Source organism: Aethina tumida, chromosome 3 (assembly GCF_024364675.1).
Source record: "Aethina tumida isolate Nest 87 chromosome 3, icAetTumi1.1, whole genome shotgun sequence".
NCBI lineage: Eukaryota > Metazoa > Arthropoda > Insecta > Coleoptera > Nitidulidae > Aethina > Aethina tumida.
In genome coordinates, this window is record NC_065437.1 from 7,248,625 (window position 1) to 7,270,415 (window position 21,791).

General features: G+C 30.7%; 3 protein-coding genes across 3 annotated transcripts; 2 read left to right on the top strand and 1 right to left on the bottom strand.

Moving 5' to 3' along the window:
* Window positions 1–256: 256 nt before the first annotated feature.
* LOC109597099 (uncharacterized) lies at window positions 257–19,411 on the bottom strand. The gene is made up of 10 exons (XM_020012728.2): window positions 19,013–19,411; window positions 18,381–18,919; window positions 15,945–16,077; window positions 14,222–14,293; window positions 7,598–7,939; window positions 6,983–7,521; window positions 4,395–4,516; window positions 3,921–4,018; window positions 900–1,388; window positions 257–838 (listed from the first exon to the last, which is right to left on the bottom strand). Exons 1-10 carry the CDS (start codon window positions 19,409–19,411, stop codon window positions 296–298), a joined length of 3,276 nt encoding a protein of 1,091 aa, XP_019868287.2. The 3' UTR covers window positions 257–295.
* On the top strand, window positions 3,621–4,693 carry LOC109597075 (procathepsin L-like). The gene is made up of 2 exons (XM_049965390.1): window positions 3,621–4,020; window positions 4,111–4,693. Exons 1-2 carry the CDS (start codon window positions 3,622–3,624, stop codon window positions 4,651–4,653), a joined length of 942 nt encoding a protein of 313 aa, XP_049821347.1. The 5' UTR covers window position 3,621; the 3' UTR covers window positions 4,654–4,693.
* A 1,097-nt stretch (window positions 19,412–20,508) lies between the features above and the next one.
* On the top strand, window positions 20,509–21,585 carry LOC109597071 (procathepsin L-like). The gene is made up of 2 exons (XM_049965776.1): window positions 20,509–20,907; window positions 21,001–21,585. Exons 1-2 carry the CDS (start codon window positions 20,509–20,511, stop codon window positions 21,541–21,543), a joined length of 942 nt encoding a protein of 313 aa, XP_049821733.1. The 3' UTR covers window positions 21,544–21,585.
* The last annotated feature ends 206 nt before the right edge of the window (window positions 21,586–21,791 follow it).

The window sequence follows — 21,791 nt, forward strand, 5'->3', positions numbered from 1 at the left end:
TTTATTTTTAAAATAGAGTGCAGTTTAGACCAACGATCGTTGCTATAGTGGTTCTAAAAAAGTTTCCGTAATAAAGAATTAAGCATTGCATCTAATTAGCAATTTAGAAAGAAGAATTGATATTTGAAAACGTTTTCCTCAGAGTAATTTTTAATAAGAATATTTTATATATATATGTAGTCAAATTCAACTATTTCCGTACCGGTTTATAATTCTAGTCTAAAAGAGATAATAATTTATTATGAGTAAAAGTCAGTTATTTCTATATTGCAGTTTTATTTAAAATGATTTTAAATTACAATCTTGGGTAGCTAGCCATGGAAGCAATACCGCACAAGTTAGATCCACGCTTGAATCTGACATAGCCAGATTCTCCCCAACTGGTTCCCCAAGAGTTTTTGACGATAATGTTGTCAGATCCGTAACCAACAGCAAGAACACCGTGGTTCAAAGCATATTCGGAGCAGGTATTATCAGTAAAGATTCCAGAGCTGTAGAATTGGAGTTCGTTGGTGGCATCAATGGCTACAGCAATCGGACCAACGGTACCAATGGCTTCAACAAGATCGTCTTCATCACCTTCGGAGATTTCGGTGTATCCGCTAACAGTAAGGACTGACTTGCTGGAGTCATACTTGCAAGAGCCGTCACGACCGGTGTATGGGTAAGCAGCTTCACTCTCGATTCCGTGATCTCTGACATATTCGAAAGCGGCTACCATCAAACCACCGTTACATCCGTAGTTTCCATAGGAACTGGAACAGTCAACCAAGTTTTGTTCGGAGAGGGAAACGAGTTTTCCGTTTTGGATTTGGTTTTGTCCTTCCAAAGCACCAGTCTAAAAATGTAAAATAAAGATGTTCAATTTTTAGTTTTAATTTAGATGTTAATGTTCTTACAGCAGAGAATGACCAGCAAGATCCACAGCTGCCTTGGTCTTTTACTGGTGTAACGGCGCCAGTTGCTCTCCAGTCGATAGAGGATGGGGCGGATTTAGTGGGTTTGAAGACTTCTGTGGACTTAACTTTCTTAGCTGAACCGCTAAGTTTCAAGAAAGCCTTGAATTCTTCTGCAGTATAGTCAGCAAATTGATTTACTGCTTTTTTGAAAGTAACCAATCCCTGTTCATATTTGGCATTGTGTTCTTCAATCATTTGGACATTGTTCAAGAAAATTTGGTAGCGGAGACGCTCTTCGATTATAGATTTGTATTGCTTTCCAGCTTTGAAATTGTTCCACGCCTCTTCGTTGGCGCAGGCGAGTGCTGCCAAACAGGCTACTACGATCAGTACTTTCATATTTCTGAAACTAAATATTAATTTATAATTGTATACATGTAAGACAAGAAATAAGTAAGTATATTTATTATTATTGTTGTTTATTAAATTCTTTACTTACCAAGGAAGGAATCAGAACTGAATTACTATAAATAAAACTGCCTTTATATACCCAAATTGTGAATGACGTACTTGAGATAATAAGAATATCTTATAGATATATCTACCGATAAGTCTAGTAGACGATGTTGGGATTAATTTAATTTGTTCATGTAACAAATATTTAGTGCGACATCCTCGTATATTATGGTATGATATGAAAACATTCAAATTGGTACTCACAAATTTTCGATCTCTTGAAAAATTCTGGAGAACTGTTTATGTGTTGGTTAGATCTCTTATTCTTTAAGGGATTTTTCAAAATTTTGCAATATTGTTTGCTATAGGAGCTTTCTTTTTTGTTTATATCTTTCTTATTCTAAAATTCAAAATAAATCTATCTTGTTTATTGCACACTGTAAAAATCTAGTCACATTTTTCAATAAACATTGTACAATTTTTCAAATTATAATTATTTCCATTAAAACTAAAAATTGCAAGTAAATGATTGATGAAACCATGTTTTATTCAGAAAAGGTTCGGTACTAATCGTTTGGTCATTTCGTCATAGGATTCATTTCTTTCACTGTTACGTTTTAAATTTCCGGATGCCATTTCCTTAGTCGTATCCACAGAACACCCAAAAAGTATCAACCTCCTACTAAAAATGAGAAACGGCACTGAACAATAAATTGATTTGTAGTATTTAAATTATTCAATAGATGTCAGCTTTACAGTTTCCTGTATTTAATATTTGACAAATTAAGCGAGAATAATTTTAAATTCAAATTAATTTTTATATAATTACTAGATGTTCTGTGTATTACCAGAAATAAAACAAGCTATGACATTTTTATTATAAATTATTTATTGTACATTATAACAAAATACATCATTTTTCTTAAGAACTATATACAACAAAATATATACAAATAAATACAACTACTTTAGCAAGGAAAATTATACTGTAAAATAATTATAAATATTACAGAAAAAAATTGTTTATTCTAATAAGTTCTCATTGATCAAATGATTTGGGTTATATTTAATAGGAATCTAAAATGTCTACTTTTAATAATATACATCTAATAAGATTACCATACCTAAAATGTACCGAATATGTTCTGGTTAAATCTATAGCCCGGAAACCTGTTTAACCTACAAAATAAATTAATTTACTCAACTGTTAAGATAAATCATATTAATATATAAATAAATATAAAAATAATTCTAATTAAAATACTTTTACAAAAAAGAGACAAAAATTCTTGCTGACCTAACTTACGTGGTAAAAATCTATGTATCAGTCTTATAATTCAGCTTCTGCTTCTTCTACCATTTTTTACTTTTGGAAAATACAATTAACCACAAAGTTTTTTTTAAGAATGGAGGAATTACATCAACGAATAATGTATACACAGTGCTTTATTATCTTTGATCAACAGCCTCAAGTTTATAAAGGCTATACACTTGTTCTTCAATTAAAGTCATTTATGATTCTCCCAATTATCTAGGTATAACTGCAGATATGTAGCCGATGCGACTCATGAATTAAATTTAACTATTAACTATTAATTCATTATTTTCAGAGTGGTGCAAGACAGCTGAAACTGAGTTTACTATAGGACTTCTTGTTGTATTGCTTGTTTAAAACACGAAAAACCCTTTCTTCATATTTTCTAACTTTCAATCATTAAAAACCACTGAAAACGAATCATACAAATTATTCCTTTATTTGATACACAATAAAATTAATCAACTAGATATAGTTAAAATCATTCAAATATAATAATTGTTATAATAAGTATATGAACTCGGCACTTAATCCAAAGAATAAATTACCTTTATCTCACTTATTTTAGAAGGTATTTTTAAACATTGGAAAAATTCGTATTGAAAACCTTTAACACAAACTCATATCAAGAGCAGAACAGAACACCGGCACACAATTTTATAATACTTGAGTTTAGATTTGTATTAAAATTTGTTTTAATTTGCACCGAAATTTTATACAATGTGCTAATTAAATTACTCTCGATATCATATGATAGATATGTGTAGATCTATCCACGAGTATATAATATTATCTCAAGTAGGTCAATGAAAATTTTAGTATATATAGGAAATTCTACATAGAGTAATTTAGTTCTAATTCTGTGACCTACTGGTAAGTAAAGTAACTGTAAATCTCTTATTTTTATATTATGATTCACATGATTTTTAATTAATATTTAGTTTCAGAAAAATGAAAGTACTCATCGTAGTAGCTTGCTTGGCAACACTCGCTTGCGCCAACGAGCAGGCATGGAATAGTTTCAAAGCTGGAAAGCAATACAAATCTCTCATTGAAGAGCGTCTTCGTCAACAAATTTTTTTGAACAATGTTCAAAAGATTGAAGAACACAACGCCAAATATGAACAAGGATTGGTTACTTACAAAATGGCAATTAATCAATTTGCTGACTTAACTGAAAAGGAATTTTTGGCTTTCTTGAAACTTAGCGGGCCAGCTAAGAAAACCAAAGCCACTGAAGTTTACAATGCCACCAAAGCCGCCCCATCCTCCATTGATTGGAGATCAACTGGAGCCGTTACACCTGTAAAAGACCAAGGCAGCTGCGGATCTTGCTGGTCATTCTCTGCTGTAAGTACATTAACAAACATACAAATTAACACATTAAATAATAAATTCTTGTTTAAAAATTTACTAAACACCTTTATTTTAAATTTTTAGACTGGTGCCTTGGAAGGACAAAACAAAATCATCAATGGAAAACTTGTATCTCTTTCTGAACAAAACTTGGTTGACTGTTCATCATCCTACGGAAACAATGGCTGCAATGGTGGTTTGATGGTATCCGCTTTTGAATACGTCAGAGACCACGGAATCGAAAGCGAAGCTAATTACCCCTACACTGGTCGCCAGGGAAGTTGCAAATTTGTCTCCAGCAAGTCAGTTCTCGAGATCAGTGGATATGTTGAAATCCCCGAAGATAATGAAACTCAACTTATTAATGCCCTCGGTTCGATTGGTCCAATCTCTGTCGCCATTGATGCCACCAACAACCTTCAATTCTACAGCTCTGGAATATTTACTGATAGCACCTGTTCCAAATATTCTTTGAATCACGGTGTTCTTGCTGTTGGTTATGGATCAAACTACATTATTGTTAAAAATTCATGGGGAACCAGCTGGGGAGAATCTGGCTATGTCAGATTCCATCGTGGATCTAACTTGTGCGGTATTGCTTCTATGGCTAGCTACCCAAAATTGTAATTTCACTTAATTATATTTTAAATAAAATAACAATATAGAATATTTGACATTTATTTATAATGCATAGTTTGTTCTCACCTAATTATTATCCATACAGGGATGAAACACCCGAAAACACTTCTGAATAATAAGTCTGTTTCATAAAAAAAAGTCCAACAGAAAACGAAATAAAAATAAGGGATGCGTTGGATCGAACGAGGTGGACCAGTGCCTTGGCCTCTGCGTTCTCCAGACCTAAATACCCTAGATTGTGGGGATATTTAAAAAACAAAGTGTACCGTACAAAATATCGGTGAATTGCGTGAATGGATCACAACGGAACGTTGGAACTAGTGCAACAAAATTGGATAAGTCGAGCTCAAGCTTATTTATAAGTCAGTGAAGAAAACTTTGCTTTTGTACAGTAAGGTATGTTACACACTTAAAACATGTGTTTTATGTCGTTTTCTCTTGGACTTTTATTAGAATTTTGTTTAAGAAATCTACTTATTATTTAGAAGTGCATATCAAGTTGAAAAATTTGGGGATGTTATGAAACACTCTGTATATACAAATAAAGATTTTTAATTTTATTTTTAGAGTGGATTTATAAACATGATGCTTATCACATATTTATTAGTTTACAGACGGTCTCAAAGTGAGTTCAAGTATGAAGACTTTTATAAATTTTTTACTGAAATTTTCTGATAATTTTAATGGCTGGATAATTATGGAGATACTGATCTCAATTGGTTGTTTTATTAAAATATTATGCTTAACCAAACTTGACACAGCTGATTTGTCCATCCATCAATAGTTCTTTTTCACATCATGAAAAGAAACATTTTAGTGAAATATTCTTAGTAACTGGAAACTTTATATTTTTATTTCTCTTTGTCTCACTATGCAATTTTTCGACAATATTATTCCGATTTCTGAATAGCAATGTCAACAATAACTAGAGAGTGTATATGGGAGAAAGTAAACTAAAACCTTATTTTATTTTGACGAATACACCATTACTGAGACATATATTATATTCATTTTAATATTTTTCTTATTTTGCGTTATAACTGAAACCAAATAAATAAATTTTTTATTCACGTCATTTCTCGTTATTTTTTTTTACATTTTCATGCTAATGGTTTTGAGATAGTGTATAATGTTTACATCTTACACTAGTTAAAAATGAAATTGAACATTCTGATTATAGTTTAAACACCATTGAGGTTTTAGTGAACATATTTGACATAATTTTATTATAATATTTTAAATTGAAAATAAAAACCGCTGAAAAAAGAAATCTAAATTGATATATTTGATTTTATTTCAATTACGTTAATAAATATTGGATAGAATAAAGACTTTAAATAATTTTTATTCGATTTTTTAAGATATTTAGAAATTAGAATACAGATAGTTACCAAACGAAAATTATGAAGTTGTATAGTGATTAAAAAAGTTCACTTTTCCGACTTCTCAATTAAAAATGTATAGGTATGGCATACCAACATTGAATGTAATTTGCTTACTTTAAGAAATCATTAACACTTTTTATTTAAATCTCTAATAATTATCAAAAATCTACTACATAATTTGAACAGCTGAGACTCGCAATTGGATCCACAAATTATTAAATTTATAAATTAGATGGATATTGAATGTAATGTATCTGGAATTATGAATAATATAAAATTAGTTTCATTGAATTAAATTATTATTAATTAGTCAAACCTATTTTAGAGGAATAGTTTTTCAATTTTTTTTCATACATTATCATTCATTGGGCTAATCTGGAACTGTACAGATATATAAGTAAGTTCAAAACCATCACAGATGAGAACAATCGATTTCGATTTAAGAAGCTAAATAGGACACTTTGCTGAAAATGATATGTCAAAAAACGTAGCATGTGGAACATAATAGAAAAAAATAGAACAAATATTAATCCATTTTTGAATTCTACGTAAAACGTATTATAAAGTTATTTCCGGTTCAACCTTACTATATAGCAATATTTCAATATTAGTCTCTTTTAATTCTATGATATTATATAATAAATCATTTGAATCTCAGTTTATTATTTGAATTAATTGCTCTAGAAAAAAAAACTGAAGAAAAATTATATTTCATTATTCATTTAGTAACCATATATATATCTTTAATAAAATGCTATTTAATTTACTTACAAGTAAGTAATTTGGTACTACGTATTTTAGATAAAGAATAGTCTCATTTGTAATTTGTCTAATACATAAATTACACCAAAATTGCAAGAGCAATGGCTTAAAAATAAAGGTCAAATATTCTATATTGTTATTTTATTTAAAATTAAACGAAATGAAATTACAATCTTGGGTAGCTAGCCATGGTAGCAATTCCGCACAAGTTAGATCCACGATGGAATCTGACATAACCAGATTCTCCCCAGCTGGTTCCCCAGGAGTTTTTAACGATAATGTAGTTAGATCCATAACCGACAGCCAAGACACCGTGATTCAAAGAATATGGGGAACAACTGCTGTCAGTGAAGATTCCAGAGCTGTAGAATTGGAGATTGCTGGTGGCATCAATGGCGACAGAGATTGGACCAATCGTACCGAGGGCATTAATAAGTTGATTTTCATTACCCTGGGAGATTTCAGTGTATCCTTTGATCTTAAGGACAGATTTGCTGGAGACAAATTTGCAACTTCCTTCGCGACCAGTGTATGGGTAGCTAGATTCGCTTTCGATTCCGTGGTCCCTAACGTATTCAAAAGCGGATACCATCAAACCGCCGTTGCATCCGTTGTTTCCGTAGGATGATGAACAGTCAACCAAGTTTTGTTCAGAGAGAGACACTAGTTTTCCATTGAGGATTTTGTTTTGACCTTCCAAAGAACCAGTCTAAAAATTTAAAATAGAAGTGTTTTAGGTTATAGATTTAAACAAAAATTTATTATTTAAAGTTTAATATACTTACAGCAGAGAATGACCAGCAAGATCCGCAGCTGCCTTGGTCTTTTACTGGAGTAACGGCGCCAGATGACCTCCAATCAATGGAGGATGGTGCGGCCTTGGTGGCGTTAAAGACTTCGGTGGCTTTAGGTTTATTAGCTGGACCGCTAAGTTTCAAGAAAGCCAAAAATTCTTTTTCAGTTAAGTCAGCAAATTGATTAATTGCCATTTTGTAAGTAACCAATCCTTGTTCATATTTGGCGTTGTGTTCTTCAATCTTTTGAACATTGTTCAAAAAAATTTGTTGACGAAGACGTTCTTCAATGAGAGATTTGTATTGCTTTCCAGCTTTGAAACTATTCCATGCCTGCTCGTTGGCACAGGCAAGTGCTGCCAAGCAAGCTACTACGATTAGTACTTTCATTTTTCTGAAACTAAATTTAAATAAAAAATTATATGTATAATATAAGAAATAGGATATACATAAAATAGTTTACTTACCAAAGGAGAAGTCAGAACTAAATTTCTCTAGGTAGAACTTCCAATTTATACCGAAAATGTCGTTGACATAAGATTATATGCATAGATATATCTGCAGATATCTGACAAAAAATATCTACAATAATTTAATACATTTTAAAATCTTATCAATTAACTTAAATTCACTTTTAAAATTCACGAGTCATCCCATTTACTAATAAAAATGTTACACAGCCACCTTGAGTTATACAGAAATATATATTTCATTTTTCATTTTTAAAATATAAACTTAACTAGTATATAAGAATAACTTTATCTACACAGGGTGTGAAGTTTCAATTACGTTGTATACATTTTGCACAATGTGAACCTGAATTAGTTTTAATTCAACTATGTGAACAAGGTGAAACCTAAACTCGCTTCCTAATAAACCGTCGATGTTTTATAAAGTATTGTACTATATATATAAAAGGTCTAAATAGAGTTTTTAGAAAAGAAAAACATTTAATTAAAAATAAAGATTTTAGATGTAAATATTTGCTTTTTGGTTTATAAATAGCTAAATTGGAATGAGTTAAAAATAAATATTCATAAAATTCATTCGAATATTATAAAATATAAATATTTATTATAAATAGTTAAAAACCGATACTTAATCCAAACTATAAAGACATTTTTAAATATTAAAATTGTGAAAAATAATCTCTTAAACCCAAAAGCCCAAAATGAAAATTACCAAATTAAATTATTTCACAAATTATATTTCCACATTGATAACTGTTTAAAATTTGAATGTTAAATTGCTCTTGATATCGTCTGGTAGACATATCTGTAGATATATCTACATATTATCTCAAGTAGGTCAATGAAAATTTCAGTATATATAGGAAATTCCACATAGAGTAATGTAGATCTGATTCTGTGTTCTACTGGTAAGTAAAGAAACTATAAATTTCTTATTTTTATATTATGATACACATAATTTTTAATTAACATTTAGTTTCAGAAAAATGAAAGTACTAATCGTAGTAGCTTGCTTGGCAGCATTTGCTTGCGCGAACAAGCATGCCTGGAATACTTTCAAAGCTAGAAAGCAATACAAATCTCTCATTGAGGAATGCCTTCGTCAATAAATTTTTTTGAACAATCTTCAAAGGATTGAAGAACACAATGCCAAATATTAACAAGGATTGGTTACTTACAAAATGACAATTAATCAATTTGCTGACTTAACTGAAAAGGAATTTTTGACTTTCTTGAAACTTAGCGAATCAGTTAAGAAAACCAAAGCCACTGAAGTCTACAGTGCTACCAAAACTGCCCCATCCTCCACTGATTGGAAATTAACTAGAGCCGTTACACTTGTAAGTCACCAAGGCAGCTGCGGATCTTGCTGGTCATCCTCTGCGGTAAGTACATTAACTAACATACAAGTTAACACATTAAATAATAAATTTTTGTTCAATAATGTGTTAAACACCGTTATTTTAAATTTTTAAGCAGGTTCCTTGGAAAGACAAAACCAAATTCTATATGGAAAACTTCCTTCTGAACAAAACTTGGTTGACTGTTCATCATCCTACGAAAACAATGGATGCAATGGTAGTTTGATGGAATCCGCTTTTGAATACGTCAGGGACCACGGTATCGAAAACGAAGCTAACTACCCATACACTGGTCGACAGGGAAGTTGCAAATTTGTCTCCAGCAAGTCAGTTCTCGAGATCAGTGGATACGTTGAAATGAAACTCAACTTATTAATGCCCTCAGTTCGATTGGGCCAATCTCTGTCGCCATTGATGCCACCAGTAATCTTCAATTCTACAGTTCTGGAATCTTCACTGATAGCACCTGTTCCAAATATTCTTTGAAACACGGTGTTCTTGCTGTTGGTTAAATGTCATGGGGAACCAGCTGAGGAGAATCTGGCTATGTCAGATTCCATCGTGAATCTAACTTGTGCGGTATTGCTTCTATGGCTAGCTACCCCAAATTGTAATTTCACTCAATTTTTATTTTAAATAAAATACCAATATAAAATATTTGACATTTATTTTTAATGCATTTTTTGTTCCCACATAGTTATTACCTATACAGAGTGTTCCACAACATCCGAAATTTAACTAGATATGCACTTCTAAATAATAATGAAAAAAAGACCAAGAGGTAACGAGATAAAATTAAGGGATGCGTTGGATCGAACGAAGTGGACCAGTGCCTTGGCCTCTGTAGTCTCCAGACCTAAATACCCTAGATTTCTTATTGTGGAGATATTTAAAAAACAAAGTGTACCGTTCAAAATATCGGTGAATTGCGTGAACGGATCACAATGGAACGTTGGAACTAGTGCTTGTACAGTCGCCAGCAGAATGGCATTACCACCCTAAGGTCGAGTTTCGTTTGCGACCTGAACAAGCGGGCTCGCATAAATTATCCCAAAGTTTACATTTATTTGTATTTTAGTAGGTAAGTAACATTTTGTGTGACCATCTTAACGCAATAATTGTAGAATACTTCTGTAAATTTAAAGTTTTTGGAGTAGATGTATAATTATATTATTATAAATTTATTATTTATAAATTTACATCGTATGATTTACAATATATTTTGTGCATTTATTTTTGATATTAATAGATGGTCTAACAGTGATTCTCTAAAAATTGTTGAGTTATATATATTTTAAATATGAAACGATATAATTGGAAGTATTATATTAACTATAAGTATCTGATGATCTTTATACATGTTATATTCCTATTCTCTTAATTCATTTTCGGAATCGGTCAGTCTGAGTTATGTTCCTACTATTCAGCGTAAAAAAGTAGCCACTATATAATTAGAAGGAGTCGTTTTATTCAATTCCCTGAATAGAGTGAAATCGTGACCAATGACCGCATAATAATTTATTATCCCAATTGCTTACAACTAAAAAGTATGACTATATTTTAAAATATTTATAATAAATACTATTTGAATTCTCAATAAAGCGAAATAATTTTATACATTTTTATTAGTTTTTATAAATAGGGCTATTTTATTTAATTTATGTCTACCTGAGATAATAATTTGCAATTTTTTCAAGATTATACAAATATTTTTAAAAATATGAAATACTTATTATATAATCGATAGAAGTAAATATTTTGACCTGGTACCATTGACCCTTTGTTACGTCTACCTGGGTTTTATGGTTATTTATTTTTGGGGTTCTGGGCGGGGCTTAGCGAGAGCGGGTCGGAAGGGATTTCGTTTGGAAAGTGGTAATGCCATTCTGCTGGCGACTGTAAGTCAATGAAGAAAACTTTGAACAGCTTTTCTCTTGGACTTTTATTAGAATTTTGTTTAAGAAATCTACTTATTATTTAGAAGTGTATATCTGGTTGAAATATTTAGAATAAGTTATGAAACCCCCTGTATATACAAATACAGATTTTTAATTTTATTTTTAGAATGGATTTATAAACATGAATATTTAAATGCTTATTACATATTTATTAGTTTACAGGGGGTCTCAAAATATAATGCGAATTTTATAAAATTTTTCTAAAATTTTCTGATAATTTTAATGACTGGGTAATTACGGAGATACTGATCACAATTGGTTCTTTTATTAAAATATTATGCTTAAACAAACTTTAGAGAGCTGACTAGTTCATGCATAAATAGTTCTTTTTCACATCGTGAAAAGAGACATTTTAGTGAAATATTCTTAGTAACTGGAAACTTTATATTTTTATTTCTCTTTGTCTCTTAGTGAAAAGTTCTTGGTAACTAGATACTTTATATTTTTGTTTCTTTTTGTCTCACTATGCAATTTTTCGGCAATATTATTCCGATTTCTGTATGGCAATGTCAACAATAATTAGAGACTAAAAAACTATCAAACTAAAACCTTATCAAATTATTTTGACAAATACCCATTACTGAAACATATATTAGACTCATTTTAATATTTTTCTTATTTTGCGTTATACATGAAACCAAATAAATAATTTTTTTATTCACGTCATTTCACGTTATTTTTTTACATTTTCATGCTAATGGTTTTGGAAAAGAGATAGTATATAATGTTTACATCTTACACAATTTAAAAATGAAATCGAACATTTTGATTATAGTTTATATACCATTGAGGTTTTAGAAGTGAACATATTTGACATTATTTTATTATAATATTTTAAATTGAAACTAAAAACCGCTGAAAAAAGATATCTAATTTGTTACAATTACGTTATAAAATATTAGCTCAAAATGTTCGTAATACTGCCCTGTATACAATCAAGATATTAAATAATTTTTATTCGATTTTTTTATATATTTACAAATTAGAAAACAGTATAATTATGAAGTTGTATAATTCCGATTTCTCACTTAAAAATGTATAGGTATGGCATATTCTAACATTGAATATAATTTGCTTACCTTAAGAAATCAATAACACTTTTTATTTAAGTCTGTAATAATTAACAAGAATCTACTTGAAAACACTCCAGTTTATTATTGGGGTAAGACATGCATAAGTTATAATCTTCATTAAGTTTAAAAGTTATAATTAGTAAATTTATCATAATTTGAACAGTTGAGACTCGCAATTAAATTCACAAATTATTCAATTTATAAATTAGATATATATTAAATGTAATGTATCTGAAATTATGAATAATATAAAATTACTTTCATTGAATTAAATTATAATTGATTAGTCAAACTATATTAAAGAAATAGTTTTTCAATTTCTTTTTATACATTATCATTCATTGGGCCAATCTGGAAATATGCAGGTATATAAGTAAGTTCAAAACTATCACAGATGAGAAGAAGAGATTTCGATTTAAGAAGCTAAATAGGACACTTTGCTGAAAATGATATGTCAAAAAGCGTAACATGTGGAACATAATAGAAAAAATAGAATCCTACAAATATTAATCCAAGTTTATAATTAATGATTTGAATGTCACAGTATATTATTTGAATTAAGGGCTCTACAAATAAAACTGGAGAAAAATTATATGTCATTATTTATTTAATAATGGCGGTTTTACATTATGTATTTTTAATAAAATGCAATTTAATAACAATAGAAAAAGAATAATCTCATTTGTAATTTGTCTAATACATACATTACACCAAAATTGCAAGAGCAATGGCTTAAAAATAAAGGCCAAATATTCTATATTGCTATTTTGTTTAAAATTAAATGAAATGAAATTACAATCTTGGGTAGCTAGCCATGGTAGCAATTCCGCACAAGTTAGATCCACGAAGGAATCTGACATAGCCAGATTCTCCCCAGCTGGTTCCCCAGGAGTTTTTAACGATAATGTAGTTAGATCCATAACCGACAGCCAAGACACCGTGATTCAAAGAATATGGGGAACAACTGCTGTCAGTGAAGATTCCAGAGCTGTAGAATTGGAGGTTGCTGGTGGCATCAATGGCGACAGAGATTGGACCAATCGTGCCGAGGGCATTAATAAGTTGATTTTCGTTACCCTGGGAGATTTCAGTGTATCCTTTGATCTTAAGAACGGATTTGCTGGAGACAAATTTGCAACTTCCCTCGCGACCAGTGTATGGGTAGCTAGATTCGCTTTCGATTCCGTGGTCCCTAACGTATTCAAAAGCTGATACCATCAAACCGCCGTTGCATCCGTTGTTTCCGTAGGATGATGAACAGTCAACCAAGTTTTGCTCAGAGAGAGACACAAGTTTTCCATTGAGGATTTTGTTTTGACCCTCCAAAGATCCAGTCTAAAAATTTAAAATAGAAGTGTTTTAGGTTATAGATTTAAACAAGAATTTATTATTTAAAGTTTAATATACTTACAGCAGAGAATGACCAGCAAGATCCGCAGCTGCCTTGGTCTTTTACTGGAGTAACGGCGCCAGATGACCTCCAATCAATGGAGGATGGTGCGGCCTTGGTGGCGTTAAAGACTTCGGTGGCTTTAGGTTTATTAGCTGGGCCGCTAAGTTTCAAGAAAGCCAAAAATTCTTTTTCAGTTAAGTCAGCAAATTGATTAATTGCCATTTTGTAAGTAACCAATCCTTGTTCATATTTGGCGTTGTGTTCTTCAATCTTTTGAACATTGTTCAAAAAAATTTGTTGACGAAGACGCTCTTCAATGAGAGATTTATATTGCTTTCCAGCTTTGAAACTATTCCATGCCTGCTCGTTGGCGCAAGCGAGTGCTGCCAAGCAAGCTACTACGATTAGTACTTTCATTTTTCTGAAACTAAATTTAAATAAAAAATTATGTGTAAATGGGATATACATAAAATAGTTTACTTACCAAAGGAGAAGTCAGAACTAATTTTCTCTAGGTGGAACTGCCAATTTATACCGAAAATGTCGTTGACATAAGATTATATGCATAGATCTATCTGCAGATATGTGACATAAAATATCTATAATAATTTAATACATTTTAAAATCTTATCAATTAACTTAAATTCAATTTTAAAATTCACGAGTCATCCCATTTACTAATAAAAATGTTATATAAGTACTCTGAGTTGTTCAGAAAGATATATTTCATTTTTCATTTTTAAAAAATAAACTTAACTAGCATATTAGCATAACTTAATCTACGCAGGGTGTAAAGTTTCAATTACCTTGTGTACATTTTGCACAATGTGAACCTGGATTATTTTTAATTCAACTATGTCAACAAGATGAGACCTAAACTCGCATAAGAGGGAATAAATAACCTGCTTCCTAATAAACCGTCGAAGCCAATGAATTAAAAATAAATATTCATAAAAATCATTCGAATATTATAAAATATAAATAAATGTTATAAATAGTTAAAAAACGATACTTAATCCAAACTATGAAGATATTTTTAAATATTAAACTTGTGAAAAATAATCTTTTAAGCCCAAAAGCCCAAAATAAAAATTACCAAATTAAATTATTTCACAAATTACATTTGCGCATTGAAAACTATTTAAAATTTGCATATTAAATTGCTCTTGACAACGTCTGGTAGACATATCTGTAGATATATCTACATATTAACTCAAGTAGGTCAATGAAAATTTCAGTATATATAGGAAATTCTACATTGAGTAATTTAGTTCTGATTCTGTGTTCTACTGGTAAGTAAAGTAACTATAAATTTCTTATTTTTATATTATGATACACATGATTTTTAATTAATATTTAGTTTCAGAAAAATGAATGTACTCATCGTAGTAGCTTGCTTGGCAGCATTCGCTTGCGCCAACGAGCAGGCTTGGAATAGTTTCAAAGCTGGAAAGCAACACAAATCTCTCATTGAGGAGCACCTTCGTCAATAAATTAAATAAAATTTTTTTGAACAATCTTGAAAAGATTGAAGAACACAACGCCAAATATAAACAAGCATTGGTTACTTACAAAATGGCAATTAATCATATTTGGCTTTCTTGAAACATAGCGAACCAGCTAAGAAATCCAAATCCACTGAAGTCTTCAATGCCATCAAAACTACCCCACCCTCCACTGATTGGAAATCAACTGGAGCCATTACACCCGTAAAAGACCAAGGCAATTGCGGATCTTGCTGATCATCCTCTGCTGTAAGTACATTAACTAACATACAAATTAACACAATAAATAATAAATTCTTCTTTAAAAATGTGTTAAACACCTTTATTTTAAATTTTTAGACTGGTTCCTTGGAAAGACAAAACCAAATCCTTAATGGAAAACTTCTCTTTCTGAACAAAACTTGATTGACTGTTCATCATTCTACGGAAACAATGGATTTAATGGTGGTTTGATGGAATCTGCTTTTGAATACGTCGGGGACCATGGAATCGAAACCGAAGCTAACTACCCATACACTGGTCGCCAGGGAAGTTGCAAATTTGTCTCCAGCAAGTCAGTTCTCGATATTAGTGGATACATTGAAGATAATGAAACTCAACTTATTAATGCTCTCGGTTCGATTGGTCCAATCTCTGTCGCCATTGATGCCACCAGCAACCTTCAATTCTACAGCTCTGGAATCTTTACTGATAGCACCCATTCCAAATATTCTTTGAATCACGGTGTTCTTGCTCTTGGTTATGGATCAAACTACATTATTGTTAAAAATTCATGGGGAACCAGCTGGGGGAAATCTGGCTATGTCAGATTCCATCGTAGATCTAATTTGTACGGTATTGTTTCTATGGCTAGCTACCCAAAATTGTAATTTCACTTAATTATATTAAGCATTATAAATAAAATAACAATATAGAATATTTGACATTCATTTATAATGCATAGTTTGTTACCACCTAGTTTTTATCTATACAGGGTGTTTCATAACTTATCCGAATTTTTTTAACTTCTAAATAATTAGTCGATTTCTTAAAAAAAAGTCCAGCAGAAAACGAGATAAAAAATGTTGTTTTTAATCAAGTACAAGTGATACGTTGGATCGGACAGGGTGGACCAGTGCTTTGGTCTCCGCAGTCTCCAGACCTCAATCCCTTAGATTTCTTTTTGATGGAATATTTAAGAAAAAACGAAGTATACCGTACGGAACTACACAATATCTGTGAATTTAGTGAAAGGATACCAACGACTGCTTACGATCTGCGTCTTTGGGTACAGCAACAAGAAGAGACGTTGGAACTAGTGTGACAAAATTGGATAAGACGGTCTCATCTGGTTAAAAAAATTCGGATAAGTTATGAAACACAATATACATACAAATGAAGATTTTTAATTTTATTTTTAGAGCGGATTTATAAATATGACTATTTAAATGATTGTATCAGAGATTTTGTCAATTGGAAAAGGAAAGATATAAATTAATCATTTGAAAAATTTTCTTATTTTACGTTATAACTGAAACTAAATAAATAAATTTTTTATTCACGTCATTTCTCTTTATTTTTTTTACATTTTCATTTTAATGGTATTTTAAAAGAGGTAGCATATAATATTTACATCCTACACTACCTTTTAAAGTTAAAAATAAAATTGAACATTTTGATTATAATTTAATTATCACTGATATAAGATTTTAGAGATATACATATTTATATTATTTTATTATAATATTTTAAATTGAAAATAAAAATCGCTGGAAAAAGAAATCGAAATTGTTATAATTGATTTTATTTCAATTACGATAATAAATGTGGCTTAAAATGTTCGTAAATCTGCCCTGTATACAGTCAAAGCATTAAATTTTATTCGATTTTTTTAAATATTTAGAAATTAGAATACATACAGTTACCAAACTAGTATAGTTATGAAGTTGTATAATGACTAAAATAGTTTACTTTGGCAAATTCCAACAATGTAGGAATAACTTTTTGTAGATATTTTAAAAACGGGAGCTTACTCAATTATTGACACTTTTTTTTCAAATCTCTAATAATTAACAAGAATTAACCTGAAAACACACCAGTTTACTATTGGAGTAAGACATGCATCTTCATTAAGTTTAAAAGTTATAGTTAGTAAATTTATCATAATTTGAACTAATCAGACTCGCAATTGAATCCATATAATTATTAAATTTATAAATTAGATAGATATTAAATGTAATGTAAGTATGTGCCGAATATATTTGATAGAGAAATATCAAAATGAAAACGCATTGTAGTTAAATAAATCACAATATCTGCAATTATGAATAATATAAAATTAGTTTCATTGAATTAGATTATTATTAATTAGTCAAACTATATTAAAAAATTAATTTTCCAATTGCTAATATGCCCGCTAAATGAAATATATATATATATATATATATATATATATATATATATATATATATATATATATAATATATATTAGTCTCGGTGACTGATTTAAAAAAATTCATTCATTTATAATTATGAAAAATTATTCCTTTTCATCCATTATCAACATTCATTGAGCCAATCTGGAGTTATACAGGTATGTAAGTAAGTTCAAAACAGTCACAAGTAAGAAAAACTTATAAGCTAAATAAGACGTTAACATTTGCTGAAAATAATATGATCACATGTGGAATATAATAGAAAAAAATACAACCCTACAAATATTAATGCATTTTTGAAATCTACGTAAAACGTATTATATATATATTTCCAGTTCAACATTACTATATAGCAATATTTCAATATTAGTCATTTTTAATTCCATGTAAGTTTATAATATTTCATTATTCATATAAATAAAATACAATTTAATTTACTCACAACATAATAATTTGGAACTTCGTCTTTCAGAAAAATAGTAATATCATATGTAAATTGTCTAATATATAAATTACGAAATTTCAAAAACATTGACTTAAAAATAAAGGCCAAATATTTTATATTGCTATTTTATTTAAAATTAAATGAAATGAAATTACAATCTTGGATAGCTAGCCATAGTAGCAATACCGCACAAGTTAGATCCACGCTTGAATCTGACATAGCCAGATTCTCCCCAACTGGTTCCCCAGGAGTTTTTAACGATAATGTAGTTAGATCCATAACCGACAGCCAAGACACCGTGATTCAAAGAATATGGAGAGCAACTGCTATCAGTGAAGATTCCAGAGCTGTAGAATTGGAGGTTGCTGGTGGCATCAATGGCGACAGATATTGGACCAATCGTACCGAGGGCATTAATAAGTTGATTTTCATTACCCTGGGAGATTTCAGTGTATCCTTTGATCTTAAGGACAGATTTGCTGGAGACAAATTTGCAACTTCCATCGCGACCAGTGTATGGGTAGCTGGATTCGCTTTCGATTCCGTGGTCCCTAACGTATTGAAAAGCTGATACCATCAAACCGCCGTTGCATCCGTAGTTTCCGTAGGATGATGAACAGTCAACCAAGTTTTGCTCAGAGAGAGACACAAGTTTTCCATTGAGGATTTTGTTTTGACCTTCCAATGAACCAGTCTAAAAATTTAAAATAGAGGTGTTATAGGTTATAGATTTAAACAAGAATTTATTATTTAATGTGTTAATTTTTATGTTTGTTAATATACTTACAGCAGAGAATGACCAGCAAGATCCGCAGCTGCCTTGGTCTTTTACTGGAGTAACGGCGCCAGATGACCTCCAATCAATGGAGGATGGTGCTGCCTTGGTGGCGTTAAAGACTTCGGTGGCTTTAGGTTTTTTAGCTGGACCGCTAAGTTTCAAGAAAGCCAAAAATTCTTTTTCAGTTAAGTCAGCAAATTGATTAATTGCCATTTTGTAAGTAACCAATCCTTGTTCATACTTGGCGTTGTGTTCTTCAATCTTTTGAACATTGTTCAAAAAAATTTGTTGACGAAGACGCTCTTCAATGAGAGATTTGTATTGCTTTCCTGCTTTGAAACTATTCCATGCTTGCTCGTTGGCGCAAGCGAGTGCTGCCAAGCAAGCTACTACGATTAGTACTTTCATTTTTCTGAAACTAAATTTGAATAAAAAATTATGTGTATAATATAAGAAATAGGATATACATAAAATAACTTACTTACCAAAGGCGAAATCAGAACTAAATTTCTCCAAGTAGATCTCCCAATTTATACCAAAAAATTCGTTGACATAAGATTATATGCATAGATATATCTGCAGATATGTGTCAAAAAATATCTATAATAATTTAATACATTTTAAAATCTTATCAATTAACTTAAATTCACTTTTAAAATTCACAACTCATCACATTTACTAGTACAAGTACACTTTTGTGGAGTTTTTGATCCGAATTATTCAGAAAAATATATTTCATTTTTATAAAATAAACTTAACTAGTAGATTAACATACCTTTATCTACATAGGTTGTGAAGTTTCAACTAGCTTGTGTACATTTGCCCAAACAATATAAACCTGGATTATTTTTAATTTAACAGTGTCAACAAGAAGAGACCCGAACCCGCATAAAAGGGAATAAATAACTCTCTTCCTAATAAACCACTGATATTTTAGAAAAATATATAAGATATCTCAATAAAGTTTTTACCATGAAAAAACTTTAAATTAAAAATAAAGAGTTCATATGTAAATATTTTTTATTTGGTTTGGAAATACTCGAAATAGACAAACTGAAATGAGTTTAAATTAAATATTCATAAAAATTATTTAAATATTATAAAATGTAAATTATTGTTATAAATAGTATAAAAAACGACACTTAATCCAAATTACATTAAATATTAAAATTGTGAAAAATAACATCTTAAACCCAAAGGCTCAAAAGTAAGATTACCAAATTAAATTATTTCACAAATTATATTTGTGCATTCAAAATGTCTAAAATGTGCATATTAAATTGCTCTCGATAACGTCTAGTAGACATATCTGTAGATATATCGATATATAATCTCAAGTAGATCAATGAAAATTTCAGTATATATAGGAAGTTCTGCATAGACTAAATTAGTTCTGACTCTGTGTTCTACTGGTAAGTAAAGTAACTATAAATCTCTTATTTTTTATATAATATTTTATATTATATGATACACATGATTTTTAATTAATATTCAGTTTCAGAAAAATGAAAGTACTCATCGTAATAGCTTGTTTGGCAGCATTTGCTTGCGCCAACGAGCAGGCCTGGAATAGTTTCAAAGCTGGAAAGCAATACAAATCTCTCATTGAAGAGCGTCTTCGTCAACAAATTTTTTTGAACAATGTTCAAAAGATTGAAGAACACAACGCCAAGTATGAACAAGGATTGGTTACTTACAAAATGGCAATTAATCAATTTGCTGACTTAACTGAAAAAGAATTTTTGGCTTTCTTGAAACTTAGCGGCCCAGCTAATAAACCTAAAGCTACCGAAATCTTTAACGCCACCAAGGCCGCACCTTCCTCCATTGATTGGAGGTCATCTGGCGCCGTTACTCCAGTGAAAGACCAAGGCAGCTGCGGATCTTGCTGGTCATTCTCTGCTGTAAGTATATTAACAAACATAAAAATTAACACATTCAATAATAAAATCTTGTTTAAATCTATAACCTATAACACCTCTATTTTAAATTTTTAGACTGGTTCATTGGAGGGTCAAAACAAAATCCTCAATGGAAAACTTGTGTCTCTCTCTGAGCAAAACTTGGTTGACTGTTCATCATCCTACGGAAACTACGGATGCAACGGCGGTTTGATGGTATCAGCTTTTCAATACGTTAGGGACCACGGAATCGAAAGCGAATCCAGCTACCCATACACTGGTCGCGATGGAAGTTGCAAATTTGTCTCCAGCAAATCTGTCCTTAAGATCAAAGGATACACCGAAATCTCCCAGGGTAATGAAAATCAACTTATTAATGCCCTCGGTACGATTGGTCCAATATCTGTCGCTATTGATGCCACCAGCAACCTCCAATTCTACAGCTCTGGAATCTTCACTGACAGCAGTTGCTCTCCATATTCTTTGAATCACGGTGTCTTGGCTGTCGGTTATGGATCTAACTACATTATCGTCAAAAACTCCTGGGGAACCAGATGGGGAGAATCTGGCTATGTCAGATTCAAGCGTGGATCTAACTTGTGCGGTATTGCTACTATGGCTAGCTACCCAAGATTGTAATTCTGTATCATTTAATTTTAAATAAAATAGCGATGTAGAATATTTGAACTTTATTTAGTTCCTAAATAATTTTTTACTATATATACAATTGAATATTATGGTACACAGTTGTATATATTTCACTTTTAATCATACAATATAAGTAAATAATACAACTATTATTAAAATTGTGAACATCCTTGTAACTTTAGAGATTTACCTACAAGATAAATTTCACATCAGATTATTAGGTTTTTAATGAAAGAGAG